We start from the raw sequence: 13,806 nt of genomic DNA on the forward strand, positions 1-13,806 counted from the left end.
GCGGAGCCGCGCCTTTTGATTGACAGCGCGGCGGCCAATCGCTGCGCGGAGGGGAGGTGGGCGTCGCGGCCGCGCCACCGGAGCCCTCCCGCGCTGACCCTGACGCGCGACCTCTGACCCGGCCGGGTCCGGGCCTGCGACCCCCGCCCCGGCCATGGAGGCCCCGGCGGGGAAGCGGAGGCGGTTCATGCTGCGGCAGGAGGGTCCCGGCGACCCCGCGGTACTGGCGGCGGGGGAGGGGGAGGCCGAGGCGGGGGGGGCCCAGGGTGACCGGGGGTGGGACACTGGAGTCGGGGGGGCCCCACGGGAGGCTGTGGGGGGCGGGGGAGCTGTGGGAGGCCTCGCGCAGAGCCGCCCCCGCCCCGCTCCTTCCCCACCAGGTCCCGTCGCTCTTCAAACCCTCCGCGGCCGCCCCCGGGGTTCCCCCCGGCCCCCCCCCGCTGCCCCCGGGCCCCAGCTCCTACGCCGAGTACGTGGTGCAGCAGTCGGCCCCCAGGGCCTCCCCCGGAGCCGCCGAACCGACCCTGGGCTCCCCCAGCGCGGCGGGGGCTCCCCCCGGGCACCCCCCGACGCTTGAGTCTGGCGGTGGCCCCCCGGGGGGGGCTGCCCCGGGCGGGGGCAGCCCTGGGGACGTGCCCCCCCTGCCCGTGCTCAAACCGGGCGCCAAGAGCAGCAGCATCGTCGTCAGCCCGCGGCAGGTGAGGAGAAGGGGGGGGGGGGCACGGGGGCCATCCTGGGGTTCGGGGGGACCGTCCCCCCGTATCTTGGGGCTTGGGGGCCCGTCCCCCCGTATCTTGGGGCTTGGGGGCCCATCCTGTGGTGGTTTGGGGCTGGGGGGGCCCATCCTGTGGTGGTTTGGGGCACAGGGGGACGTGCCTGGTCCCCCAGGACATGGGAGGGGACTGTCGCCTGGTGTCTTGGGACAAAGAGGGGGGGGTGAGGGGCCAGTCCCCGTCCCGGGGGGCCCCTGACACCCCCAGCCCCGTCACCCCCCAGCGAGGCAACCCGGTGCTGAAGTTTGTCCGCAACGTCCCCTGGGAGTTCGGTGACATCGTCCCCGACTATGTGCTGGGCCAAAGCACCTGCGCCCTCTTCCTCAGGTGAGCTGGGGCTCCTGGGGGGTCCCCCAGGGTTCTGGGGGAGTCCCCTCGGTGTCACCCCATCTCTGCTGCTCCCCGTCCCCCCCAGCCTGCGGTACCACCACCTCAACCCCGGCTACATCCACGACCGCCTGCGGCACCTGGGCCGGAGCTACGGGCTGCAGCTGCTGCTGCTCCAGGTCGACGTGGTGAGAAGCCCCTGGTCCCCTGGCTCCTCCATCTTGTCCCTCTGTACCCTCCATCTTGTCCCCCTGTCCTCTCCGTCCCTATCCCCTCACTCTCCTCATCCGTCTGTCCCCTCCCCCCACCTCTGTTCCCATCCCCTTGCTCTTTGGGCTCCTCTGTCCCCTCTGTCCCTGTCCCCTCGCTCTCCTGGTCCCCCCTGTCCCCTCCATCCCCGTCCCCTCTCTCTTTGGGCTCCTCTGTCCCCACCTCCTCATTCTGCTGTTCCCTCTGTCCCCACTGTCCCCCTCGCTCTGTCCCGCCGCAGAAGGACCCTCACCAGGCGCTGAAGGAGCTGGCGAAGATCTGCATCCTGGCCGACTGCACCCTCCTGCTGGCCTGGAGGTAGGGGCTGTCCCTGTGTCCACCGGGGGGGCCCTGCTGTCACACATGGGTGCCCCCACCCCAATTCCCTGTGCCCTCCCCAGCCCTGAGGAGGCTGGGCGGTACCTGGAGACCTACAAGGCCTATGAGCAGAAACCACCCGACCTGCTGAAGGAGCGGGTGGAGCAAGATTTCCTGTCCCGGGTGAGCTGCACCCCCTCCCTGTGCCCCAATTTGGTGACCTGGGGTACCCCAAGAGTCCTCTGACCCCCTCCCTGACGCCCCCAGATGACCGACTGCCTGACCAGCATCAAATCGGTGAACAAGACGGACGCGCTGAGCCTCCTCACTGCCTTTGGGTGAGCCCCCGTGGGAATGGGGATGTATCCCTGAGCCCCCTGTTGCCCCCCGAGCCCCTCGTTGCCCCCCCCAAAGCCCCCCTCACCCTCCCTCCCATCCCGCAGTCGCTGGCGGCCGTGGTGGGGGCCTCCAGGGAGGACCTGTCCCTCTGCCCCGGCGTTGGGCCCCAGAAGGTGAGCAGTGAGGGGACACAGCAGGGGACGAGGCACACAGCCCGCCCCAGCACCCCTCACGCTCCCCCTTGTCCCCCCCAGGCCAAGCGGCTCTTCGACGTCCTGCACGAGCCCTTCCTCAAGGTCCCCAAATGAGCAGCCCCGCCCCAAATATATATTTTTATATAATAAACGGCATTTATCACACAACTTTGGGTGGGGGGTGTGTCACTCCACCCGCTCCCGCTTGTGCTTCTTCTTCCTCTTGGGCACTTCAGGGGTCACCCCGATGTCTGGGGGGAGTCCCAGCCCCTGCTCCCCCTCCTCACCAGGCGCTGCCCTCCCCGGCGTCGACATTTCGGGTGTGTCCGGTGGCTCCTTCATCTTCTTCTTCTTCTTCTTCTTTCTCTTGGCTGGTGGCGGGTCGGTCGTGGGGGGGTCCCCAAAGCTCTCGGTGATGCTGAGGCAGCCGCGGAGGGGGGGAGCACAGGCCAGGGGGCCACCGGGGGAGTCGGGGGCCAGGAGGAGGGTGCTGCCAGCCCCCCCTGGGATCCCCCGCAGCCTGTAGAGCCGCCCGTCCCCATCCTGGGGGGGCCGCAGCTGCCCGCAGCCATCCAGTGGCACCGCGCAGCCCTCCAGGCTGGGGGGCAGGGCCATGAGGTGGGGGGGACATGGTGGCTGGTGCAGTCACCAGCCCCCCAGCGCTGCCACCAGCCTTGTGACCCCCTCAATGTCACCCCCCCTGCCCCGAGCCCACCTAGATGTCACCAGCACTGCCACCCCCACCCCGTGCCCACCGCAGTGACACTGTGACCCCCCCCCCGTTGTCATTGCCCCTTCAAATCCCCCCCAACGGCACTGTCACCCCCCAGCCCCCCCAGATGGCACTGACACCCCACTGTGCCCCCCGTAGATGGCACTGACCCCCCCCCGCCCCGCCCACCCTGATGCACTGAGCCCCCCCCAGATGTCACTGTCGTTCCCCCACCCAGCCCCTTCCACCCGACTGACCTCTCGGGGCAGAAGTCGGCGGGGGTGCGGATGAGCCAGAGCTCGGTGGAGGGACCCGCCAGGGCCCCCCCCAACAGCCCGGGGGGGGGCGAGAGGGTCACCGCCTCGAAATCGGGGGGGCACCGGAACCGCACGGGCCCTGGGAACGGGGGGCGTGTGTATGGGGGTGTGTTATGCTACGTCCCCCCCTCCGTGTCCCCCCATAACCCGCCCCCAGCCCCCGTGTGTCCCCGCCGGCCCCGTGTCCCCCCTCCTGTGTCCCCCCATGTCCCCCCACGTGCCCCCGCTCACCCTCCATGCCGCCGCGTGCACAGCGTGGCCCCGCCCCTTGCCCCATTCCGCCTCCCCCCACCCCCGCGGTGCAGTTGGTGCGGTCCGGTGGCGGGAGCAAGGGGGCGGGGCCTATAGCGGAGTCCCGCCCCTCGCCCCGCCTTTAAATGGGCGTTGCCGGAGCGCTGCCAGACGGCGGCGGCTTTTAAAGGTGCAGAGACCCCCCGGGACCTCGTGGGGACACCGGGGGGGGGCGGGGGGTGCCCAGGGTCACTCTGGGGGTGGGGGACACGGGGAAGAGGAGGGGAGGGTGGCCCCGACTACAGCTCCCGGCGGGCACCGGGGCCCGCCCGACCGGCCGGACTGGGACCGGGGCGGAGGCAGGGCTGGGAGGTGCCGGCGCTGCAGGTACCGGGGGCGGGGAGGGCTCCGCACCCCCTAACTCACCCCCGTGGGATCTGACCCCCCACCTCGTGGGACACCACCACCCAACCCGTGGGACTTGCCCTGCTCGTCACCCTCCCCGTGGGATCTGCCCCCCCCCCACCTCGTGGGACACACCCCCCCCCCCCCCCCCCCCCCCCCCCCCCGTGGGATCCGTCCCGAGGGACCCGCCCCCCCCCTCGTGGGACCCGCCCCCCCCTCCGTGGGATTTGTCCCCCCGCCCCCCCCGGCACCCTGGGGCGCAGGGCGCGGCCCCCCCCCCCACCCCCCCGCGTGACCCAGCGCTCTGGAATTGGGCGTAGAGGCCGCGGGGACGCGGGCGCGCCACCGGCACCAGCACCCTGACCCGCACCCCCACCCGCACCCCGCTGCACCCCCCCCCCAGGTACCGACCCCCGCGTGGGACCTACGGGGCTGGGGGTTGGGGAGCACCCTTGGGTGCCTGGGTCGGATTTGGGGTGCTGGAGCAGCACCCTTGGGTACCCGGATGCCAGGGTCCAGTTTGGGGTGCTGGGTGGCGGGGGGAGCACCCTTGGGTACCTGGGTCGGATTTGGGGTGCTGGGGGGGGGTGTTGGGGAGCACATTGGGTGCCTGGACACTGGGATCTGTTTTGGGGTGCTGGGTGGGGGGGTAGAGCAGCCTTGGGTGCCTGGGTCGGATTCAGGTTGCTGGGGTGAACTCTTGGGTGCCTGGGTCCGATTTGGGGTGCTGGAAGGAGCACCCTTGGATGCCCGAGTGCCTGGGTGGGATTGGGGTGCTGGGCGCGGGGGAGTAGAGCTCCCTTGGGTGCCTGGGTCAGATTCGGGGTGCTCCGTGGGGAGCTTGGGGAGCACCTTTGGGTGCCTGGGTCCGATTTAGGGTGCTCTGTGGGGGGGGAGCACCCTTGGGTTTCTGGCTCTCGTCTGGGGTGCTGGGGAGCACCGTTGGGTGCCCGGGTCCGATTTGGTGTGCTGGGTGTTGGGGAGCACCCTTGGGTGCCTGGCTCTGGTTCAGGGTGCTGGGGGGGGATGTTGGGGAGCACCCTCGGGTGCCTGCGTCCGATTCGGGGTGCTGGGTGGGGGGGAGCACCCTTGGGTGTGGGGCCGCCTGGGTTCCCTCCCAGCCCCCCCCCCCCCCCCCCCGTCTGGCCGCCCGGCCCGGGGCGAGCTGGGGCTTGTCCCGGTCTCCCGGGGGCGGGGGCCGGGTGGGGCCGCCTGGGTGAGGCCGCGGCTCTGGGGGGGAGTGGTGGTGCGGAGGGGTCCCCCAAACCCCCCCCCCCTGCCGCCGCCAGGAGCGGGGGACACAGGGTGCTCTCCCTGACACCTCAAATCCCCTCGCCCCGCGGGCACTGGGGCACCCACGGTTTGGGGGGGGGGGGGTGTCCGTAGGGGACAGGCCGTCCACATTAGGTGACCCCAGTGGAAAAGGGGGGGTCCTGCCGCCCCCCTTTAACATGGGGGTGCACACACCCCACACCCCCCTGCCAGGGCCCTGCCTCGGGGCGGGGCGGGCGGTGCCTGCTCCTCGGGATGGATTAATTACCGGTAATTAGAGTGATGATGATCCCCCAGAGGCTGAGCGGGTTGTAACACGTCCCCGCTCCCCGAGTTCCCAGGAGATTGGGGTGCAGGGTGAGGAGGGAGGGGTGCACCCCCCAATTTTTGGCGCGGGTGGATGGGTGCCCCCCACCCTAGGTCACCCCCCCCACCCTAGGTCACCCCATTCTTCCCCCCACCCCAGGTTAGAAGATGGCGAGCGAGCGACTGCGCAGCGCCCAGGACCTGCTGGATCTCACCTTCCAGTGTGAGTGGGGGGGGGTGGGGGTGACGCACACGACTTTTTGGGGTGCAGCCTGACACACACCACCACCACCCCCATTTTCGTACCCCCCCCTCCCAGCCCTGGCCATGCAGCACATGGACCTGAAGCAGGTGGAGCTGGACACGGCGGTGGCCAAGGTGGACGAACTCTCCCAGCAGCTCGAGTCTCTCTGGACTGACGGCCCTGGCCCCCCAAAAGTAGGACCTGGGGGTTGGGGGAGGCACTTGGGGGGCACCCCATGGCCCCCTCATACCCACCATACCTCTCCCGGTGCTCCCCCTCCTCTCCCACCCCCCCAGGAACCGTACAGCCCCAGCCGGACCCGCTCGCCCCTCGGCCGGAGGAGCCTGGCACCGGAGAGCGCCGAGCTTTCGGGGGACCCCCTGGGGCGCCCCGGTTCCCCCCGGGCCCCCCATTACCTCCCGGGGGAGGATCGGGCCCCTTCGCCCCGCCCCAAGGTGCTGGCGGTGCCCTATGAGGGGCTGACATTGCCCAGCCCGGGGGGTCGAGCCCCCTCCCCGCGCCCCCATCGCCCCTACGAGTTTTTGGGGCTCGGGGGGTCCCCTCGCCCGGGCGAAGGGTCTGTCTTCTTCCCTGAGAGGGCCCCCTCGCCCCGGCCTCCCGCGCCCCCCCCCTACGAGGTGCATGGCCTGTACCCCTCCATCACCAGCCCCGCTGTCACCTTCCGGGCACAGGGTAAGGCCATCGTGGCGGGGGAAGAGGGTGACATGGTGGGGACAATCCCTTGGCTGGGGGAGGGGGCTTGTGTCCCCATCCTGGGGTGACCCCGTCATTGGGCATCCCCCACCCCTGGTGTCCCCAACCCACCCTGGGCTGCCCCCATCCCTGGGTGACCCCAAAATGGGGTATCCCCCATCTTGGGGTGTCCTGAAGCTGTCCTGGGGTGCTTCTGTCCCACCCCAGGGTGTCCCCAAGCCCTCCCTGGGCATCCCTGTCACCGGGTGCTCCTGCCCCACCCTGGGATGCCCCCCTCCATCCCGTGTACCCCATCTTGGGGGGTGCTGGGAGGTGTGTCTGGGCCCTGTGGGGGTGTCCCCTCACCCCCCGTCCCTGTCTCCCCTCAGATGACCTCGTGATCAAGCGGCGACCGCAGAAGAGCTGGAATGAATCTGACCTGGATGTGGCCTACGAGAAGAAACCCCCCAGCTCAGGGGGCTACGACCGTGAGCTGGGGAGGCTCGGGGGTCACTGGGGGGGGGCACACAGGGGGTTGGGGGGCACTGGGGGGGCACACAGGGGGTTTGGGGGGGCTGGGGGAAGCCAGAGCTGGCAGCTGAGGTGGCTTTGGGGTATTAGGAAGGTTTTAGGGGGGGGTATTGGGGGGGGGCACGGAATAGAGGTTCTAGTGGGGAGGGGGGTTCTTGAGGCAATGGCGGGGGGCGGGGGGGGGCTGTTGGGGTGTCCAGGGGCAGGTTGGGCCTGGAGGGGGGGGACAGACAGGGGGTGGCTGGGGTGGCTGGTTGGGGTACAGCAGGCTCGGAGGGAGGCTCATTGTGGGACGCAATGGAGGGTCTGGGGATGTTGGATTGGGGACGGGTCTAAGGGTGTTGGGGGAGGTCTAGAGGTTTTGGAGGGGTCTAGGGCTGCTGAGGGAGGGGGGCCCAAGGTTGCTGGGCGGGGTGTAGGGTGCTGGGGGCTGAGCATGTGTCGGGGTGCCTGTGGGGTGGACGCCGTGTCCCCCCCTGACTCCAGCGTGGCACTGAGGTCCGTGTCCCGTCCCCCCTCCCCAGGCACCGGCGAGGGGCAACCCGGGCTGCGGCCAGTGCTGGCACCGTGGCGGGAGTCAAGCCTGGACGGGGCCAGTGGCCAGGGCAAGGTGAGCCCCAGGGCGGGGGTCTGACCTTTGCGCCCACCCCCGGTGCCCGACGCTGGGGTAGATGGGCTGACTCCCACCCTGACACCTTGTTTTTTGTGTCCCCCCCTCTCCCCAGGACGGTGCCTACGGGGGGCACAGTGCCACCCTCCCCCGAAACTACAAGGTGTCCCCATTGGCGGGCGAGCGGCGGGCAGAGGGACCCTTCCGGCGTTCGGGGGGGCCTGGCACCCTGCCCCGTGGGTGGCATTTCTCCCAGCAGCCTGTCTCCCGCATCCCTGTGCCCCCCCAGGGAGGGCGACCCCCCCGCCACAAACCCTTGCCCCTCTCCATGATCTTCAAGCTGCAAAATGCTTTTTGGGAGCAAGGGGTCGGCGCTCCCCGGGGGCTTCCCCTGGGCCTCTCTGCCGGTCCCCGTGCACCCCAAAAGCAGCCTCAGCTCCCGGCGCTGCCCCAGGCCCCCCCGGCGCTGCCTGGGGGTGAAGGTGAGGTGCCCGTGGGGTTGGGGGGTGGGGTTATTGGGGGGGGGGGCTCGAGCAGGCAGGACATGGGTTTGGGGGACTGCAGCATGAGGGGTGGGGAATCTTGGGGGACAGTGGGACTCCAGCATTCTGAGGCATGGGGGGTTTTGAGGGGGGGGTCCGTGGGGCTCGGGGTGCTGGCGTGCCCTGACCCCGACTCCCTCGCAGGATCTGGGCGCCCCGCGCCCCCCGAGACCCTCCCACCGGAGGGGGAGCCAGAGCTGGAGCGGCTGCTGCAGGGTGGTGAGTCCGAGGGGCTGGAGCGGCCGCTCAGCCCCACGCGGCTCCAGCCCCTCCTGCCCCCTGAAGCCCAGCGGGTCCCCGAATTCGAGGAGGTGGCCCGGGTGCTGGCCGAGATGCCGCGGCCCCTCAAACGCCGTGGCTCCATGGAGCAGAGCCCCGGGCCGGTGCTGCCACCCACCCGCACCCGCCAGTACCAGCAGCTCATCACCCGGCTCCTGCACCGCCCGCCCCGCCGCGACGAGCCCCCGGCCCCCGGTGATGCCGGCACCTCGCCCGACCTGCCACCCCCCACTCCGGTGGCACCTGAGGCCCGGCCACCCCGTCACAGCCCCCCGCCGCAGTCCCCCAGCAGCTCCGCACCCGCCCTGGTAAGTGGCTGCGGTCCCCGGGGGTGCTACGTCGTGCCCGGTGTCCTTCGGAGCTGCCCGGGTTGTCAGGCAGTGGTTGGTGTCTCCCAGTGTCCCCCGAGATGCCACACGGTGCCCGGTGTCCCTTGGACCCCCCCCCGAGGTGCCACATGGTGCACAGTGTCCCCTGGGGTGCTAAGCAGGGCCTGGTGGTCCCCTGGTGTCTCTTGGGGTCCCCAAATGTGCCACGTGGTCCCCTGGGGTGCCGGCCGGTGGTTGGTGTCCCCTGGAGTGCCTGGTGTCCCCAGGGCTTCCCCCGGTGTCCCCCAAGGTGACGAGCAGTGCCTGGTGCCAGCAGACATGCCCTGCGGTCCCCCTGCGTGCACCGTAGTGCCAGCCAGTGTCCCAGGAGATGTCCCAAGGTCCCCTGGGTGCTGTACAGTGTTGGGTGCCCTGAGGGGTGTCCCCGAGGTCCCCTAGGTGCTCTACAGTATCAGGTCCCCCGGGAGATGTCCCCAGAGTTCCCCTGGTGCCACATGGTGCTGGCTGTCCCGAGAGCTGTCGCCAAGGTTGCCTGTGTACCACAGGAGGTGTCCCCAGGGTCCCTTGGGTGCTCTATAGTACTGGGTGCCCCAGGAGGTGTTCCCCAGGTCACCTGGGTGCCATACAGTACTGGGTGCCCCAGCAGGTGTCCCCAAGGTCCCCCTAGTTCCCTATGGTGCCAGCTGCCCTGGGAGGTGTCCCCAAGGTTAGGTGCCCCAGGAGGTGTCCCCAGGGTCCCCTGGGTGCCATAGAGCTCTGTGTGCCCCAGGAGGTGTCCCTAAGGTCCCCCAGGTTCCATAGAGCACTGAGTGCCCCAGGAGGCGTCCCCAAGGTCGCCTGGGTGCCCCAGGAAGTATCCCCAGCGTCCCACGGTGTGCCGTACAGCGCCGTGTGCCCTGACGGTGTCCCCTGGCCCTCCCTGACCCCCCGGCTGCCGCAGGAGCTGCGGTCGGCCCTGCGCGACCCTTCCTCGCCCCGCAGGCGCCCCGGGGCCCGCGTGCGCCTCAACCCCCTTGTCCTGCTCCTGGACGCGGCCCTGACCGGGGAGCTGGACGTGGTGCAGCAGGCGGTGGCTGAGGTGGGACAGGGACAGTGGGGACAGGGGGATGGGGTGAGGGCTGGGGAATAGTGGGGGCAGGAGGCTGGGGGTCAGGGTGGCAGGGACAAGAGCTGGGGGACATCGGGTATAGGGTGTCAGGGACACGGGCTGGGGTGGTGAGGGCTGGGGGGCAGTGGGGACAGGGGGATGGGGGTAAGGGTGGCAGTGGCCAAGGTGGGACGGGGGACAGTGGGGACAGGGTGTCAGGGACACAGGCTGGGGGGCAGCCGGGACAGGGGGATAGAGGACAGGGTGGCAGGGCCATGGGCTGGGGGAACATTAGTGACAGGGTGTTAGGGTGACAGGGACGAGGGCTGATGAGGCAAGGCCTGGGGGACAGTAGGGATGGGGACAGCAATGTGCCTGGCACTTGGGGGTGGCAGCGGGGGTGGCAGCGGGTGGCGGTGTGGGGACAGCGTGCGTGTCCCCAGCTGAATGACCCCAGCCAGCCCAACGACGAAGGCATCACGGCGCTGCACAACGCCATCTGCGGTGCCAACTACGGCATCGTCGACTTCCTCATCGCCAGCGGCGCCAACGTCAACTCCCCCGACAGCCACGGCTGGTGCGACGGGGGCCCACGGGCGCGGGGTGGGGGGACGGGGACCCGCAGACACGGGGTGGGGAGACAGAGGCTCATGGACACGGGGTGGGGGGGACATGGCTGGGAGAATAGGGTCTCACAGGTGCAGGGTGGAGGGATGGGGACCCACGGACACAGAGTGAGGGCACAGGGGACCCCACAGCCGTGGATGGTGGGATGGGGATGGGGGCCCATGGGGGCAGGGAGATGGGGGGACCCCACAGCCACAGCTGGGGGGGTCGGGGACCCACTGATATGGGGTGGGGGCACAGGGGATCCCACAGCCACGGCTGAGGGGATGAGGGCCCATGGGGAGGGGGTGGGGAAACAGGAGTCCCCACAGCCAGTGGGGGTGGGGACAGGCACCCCCAGGACCCCCACAGCCATGGGGAGCAGGGATGGGGGTCCTAGTAAGTCCCGAGAGTCTGGGGACAAAGGGGAATGGGGACCCCAATAACCCCCCACCAGCCCTGGGTGATTGGGGACCCCAATAATCCTCCACCGCCCTCGGTGATTGGGGACCCCAATAACTCCCCAACAATCCTGAGTGATTGGGGGTGGGGAGGGCCAGGGGACCCTCAACCCCCCGAGGAGAGGGGTGTCCCAGGGGAGCCCCTCCTCTGCCTTGCCCCCCCCAAAAACCACTCCCCCCCCATCCCGAGGGCGCCAGGACGCCGTTGCACTGTGCGGCCTCGTGCAATGACACGGGGGTGTGCGTGGCCCTGGTGCGCCACGGCGCCGCCATCTTCGCCACCACCACCAGCGACGGCAGCCTGGCTGTGGAGAAGTGTGACCCGTACCGGGAGGGCTACGCCGACTGCTACAGCTACCTCACCGGTACTGGGAGCACTGGGAGGGCATGGGAATGGGGTAGGGGGGAGGGTAGTGAGAGGGGAACGGGGGGTGTGTGTGTGGGTACTGGGAGGGGATATTGGGGGTATGTGGGTACTGGGAGGATATGGGTACCGGGGGTGTGTGGATACTGGGAGGGGGCTACTGTGGGGTGTGTGGATACTGGGAGGGGATATTGGGGGTATATGGGTACTGGGAGTGGATACTGGGAGGGTCTGGGTATTGGGAGGGGGTACTGGCAGGTTATGGGTACTGGGAGGGGAACTGGGCAGGTAGGAATACTGGGAGAGGGTATTGGGGGGTATGGGTACCCCCTGGGGTGGTGTGCATACTGGAAAGGGGTATCGAGGTTATACTGGTACTGAGAGGGGTACTGGGAGGGGGTATCTGGGGCAGGCAGGTACTGGGCGGGGAACTGAGAGGAGGTGTGTGGAGGATATGGATACTGGGAGGGGTACAGATACTGGGAGGGGATACCAGGATGGTTATGGCTTCAGGGCAGGGGGGTGCTGGGGTGCAGTGCTGGGGGGGGGTTACAGGGTGCTGGGGGGGTTCAGGGCAGGGGTTGTCAGGGGTGCAGTGCCATGGGGTTGCTGGGGGGATTATGGAGGGTTCAGGGCAGAGGGGTGCCAGGGCTGCAGGGCTGGGGGGGTGCTGGGGGTGGTTATGAGGGGTTCAGGGCAGAGAGGTGCCGGGGTGCAGTACTGTGGGGGTGCTGGGGGGATAACGGGGTGCTGGTGGGGCTCAGAGCAGGGGGTTGCCAGGGGTGCAGTGCCGTGTCAGTGCTGGGTGAGATCAGGGCAGGGGGGTGCCAGGGGTGGGGGTGCTGGTGGGATTCCATCGTGCTGATGCTGGGTGTCCCCGCAGAGGTGGAGCAGAGCATGGGGGTGCTGAACAGCGGGGTGGTCTACGCGCTGTGGGATTACAGTGCCGAGTTCGGGGACGAGCTGTCCTTCCGTGAGGGCGAGCCTGTCACTGTCCTGCGCCGCCAGCCCCAGGAGGAGCTCGACTGGTGGTGGGGGTCCCTCTACGGCCATGAGGGCTACGTCCCCCGGAACTATTTTGGGGTGAGTGAGAGGGGGAGGGTCTCGTAGATCCCGTGGTCCCAAGGTGGTTTCAGAGCACCCACGGCCACCCCACAGCCCTTGGGGGGTCCCACAGCACCCATGGCCTCAGGGGAGTCCCACAGCTCCCACGGCCACCCCACAGCCCTGGGGGACCACCCACAGCACCCGTGACCCTGGGGGGGATCCCACAGCCCCATCATGTTCCTAAGGGTGGATCTCGTGGCCTCCCTGGTTCCTCCATGGCTGAGGGACTGGGGGGGGGGGGGCACCCTCCCCCTGACACCCTCCCCCTCTGCCAGCTCTTCCCCAGGGTGCGGCCGCAGCGGAAGAAGGTCTGAGGGGGGGCCCTGAGGACATGGGGGGGCCCTGAGCCGGCCCCAGCCCCCCCAGCCGCTTGGATGCATGGGTCCTCCTTGCTGATGGGCACCTCCTTGGCTGCCCCAAATCCCGTCCCCCTCACATCCGAGCAAGGCACCGGGGTACCCCCCCGCTCCCCGCAGTGTCATGTATTCCCCCCCCCCCTCCCCTCCCCCGGCTGGTGACAGCGGGTGTCACCCCATGGTATTGGCTTCTCTGGGGAGTAAAGAGCCTTCGGCTGCACGTGGTGGTCTCTGTCCTCTGCGTCATGGGTTGGGGTGGGGGAGTGGGGGCTGTGGGGACTAGGGGTGACACGGGTGGGAACACCCTGAATAAGACTGGGGGAGGTGACATGGGTGGGGACATGCTGCCTGGGACCCAAGGGGTGACACAGGTGGGTCCCATCCCCAGGGAAATCCCCAAATGTCCCCCCTCTCCCACATCCCCCTGACTTTTTATCTCTGAGCATGAGGCCGCGTGGTCGGGATATTGCCTCTTTAAATCTGGCCGCTCTTGGGTAATTTAGGTGCAGCCTCTACTAAAAAAAACAGTTGAGCCCAAGCTTGGCATATTGTCGACAGAAATGGTTGAATTTTGAATCTGGGGCTTTGGCATCCAGGTGCCCAACAGAGTATTTAGGGTTTCTACTTTTAATACATCCAAACTGAACAGATTTAAGGGCCCGAGCGCCACAGCGGGGTTTGGTGACCTTTGATTCAGCAGCGTTAACTATCCCAGCTACTGGGACTCGTTGGCTTTTTCCAACAATTCTTGTTAGATAACCCCTTTTTCAAGGTTTCTGGATGAAGCCAGCATCTGCTTTAGCTTTACTTATCTATATTGAGACTCCCGTGGCCCTGAATAGAGAGAATATTTATCATTCGCCACTAAGGGTATATGAGGGCTTTTACTATGATTAATTCCAAAAATTTCCACCACTTGGGAGGGGTCATTGGACCTGGCAACTGGGATTTCCTCCCTAGATGGGTGTTCCTCCCTTAGGAGGAACTTCCCATCCTTACCCGCTCTTCCTTCCGCTGGGCTGCCATCTCGGGGGTCCCTGTAAAGGCCCCCACTTCTGCAGCCTTCGAGCCAGCGTGGTCCTTCAGCCACGGGTTCCACCGTGTCATGCTAAGGCCAGGCCCAGTGCCCATCCAGCCAGCCCGAGGAGGGGGAA

The 13,806-nt window shown here is 68.6% G+C and overlaps 3 protein-coding genes across 7 annotated transcripts; 2 read left to right on the top strand and 1 right to left on the bottom strand.

Moving 5' to 3' along the window:
* The first annotated feature begins 34 nt into the window (after positions 1–34).
* On the top strand, positions 35–2,368 carry ERCC1 (ERCC excision repair 1, endonuclease non-catalytic subunit). 3 transcript variants are annotated; one of them, XM_074810082.1, is made up of 9 exons: positions 35–220; positions 381–698; positions 889–1,100; positions 1,189–1,288; positions 1,591–1,667; positions 1,751–1,850; positions 1,935–2,005; positions 2,110–2,179; positions 2,261–2,368. In XM_074810082.1, exons 1-9 carry the CDS (start codon positions 155–157, stop codon positions 2,312–2,314), a joined length of 1,068 nt encoding a protein of 355 aa, XP_074666183.1. In that variant the 5' UTR covers positions 35–154; the 3' UTR covers positions 2,315–2,368. The 3 variants fall into 3 exon arrangements, with proteins under 3 accessions (XP_074666183.1, XP_074666184.1, XP_074666185.1); XM_074810083.1 differs by having other exon boundaries at positions 1,594–1,667; XM_074810084.1 differs by having other exon boundaries at positions 38–220; positions 997–1,100.
* POLR1G (RNA polymerase I subunit G) lies at positions 2,335–3,556 on the bottom strand. Its single transcript, XM_074810086.1, has 3 exons — positions 3,461–3,556; positions 3,170–3,308; positions 2,335–2,798 (listed from the first exon to the last, which is right to left on the bottom strand). Exons 1-3 carry the CDS (start codon positions 3,504–3,506, stop codon positions 2,387–2,389), a joined length of 597 nt encoding a protein of 198 aa, XP_074666187.1. The 5' UTR covers positions 3,507–3,556; the 3' UTR covers positions 2,335–2,386.
* A 58-nt stretch (positions 3,557–3,614) lies between these two features.
* On the top strand, positions 3,615–12,872 carry PPP1R13L (protein phosphatase 1 regulatory subunit 13 like). 3 transcript variants are annotated; one of them, XM_074810005.1, is made up of 13 exons: positions 3,615–3,650; positions 5,604–5,666; positions 5,763–5,881; positions 5,984–6,380; positions 6,770–6,868; positions 7,436–7,521; positions 7,637–8,003; positions 8,208–8,650; positions 9,612–9,749; positions 10,202–10,335; positions 11,024–11,190; positions 12,073–12,272; positions 12,572–12,872. In XM_074810005.1, exons 2-13 carry the CDS (start codon positions 5,612–5,614, stop codon positions 12,608–12,610), a joined length of 2,244 nt encoding a protein of 747 aa, XP_074666106.1. In that variant the 5' UTR covers positions 3,615–3,650; positions 5,604–5,611; the 3' UTR covers positions 12,611–12,872. The 3 variants fall into 3 exon arrangements, with proteins under 3 accessions (XP_074666106.1, XP_074666105.1, XP_074666107.1); XM_074810004.1 differs by lacking the exon at positions 3,615–3,650 and adding an exon at positions 3,798–3,847; XM_074810006.1 differs by lacking the exons at positions 3,615–3,650; positions 5,763–5,881; positions 5,984–6,380 and adding an exon at positions 3,805–3,847.
* The last annotated feature ends 934 nt before the right edge of the window (positions 12,873–13,806 follow it).

Source organism: Strix aluco, chromosome 33 (genome assembly GCF_031877795.1).
Source record: "Strix aluco isolate bStrAlu1 chromosome 33, bStrAlu1.hap1, whole genome shotgun sequence".
Classification (NCBI taxonomy): domain Eukaryota; kingdom Metazoa; phylum Chordata; class Aves; order Strigiformes; family Strigidae; genus Strix; species Strix aluco.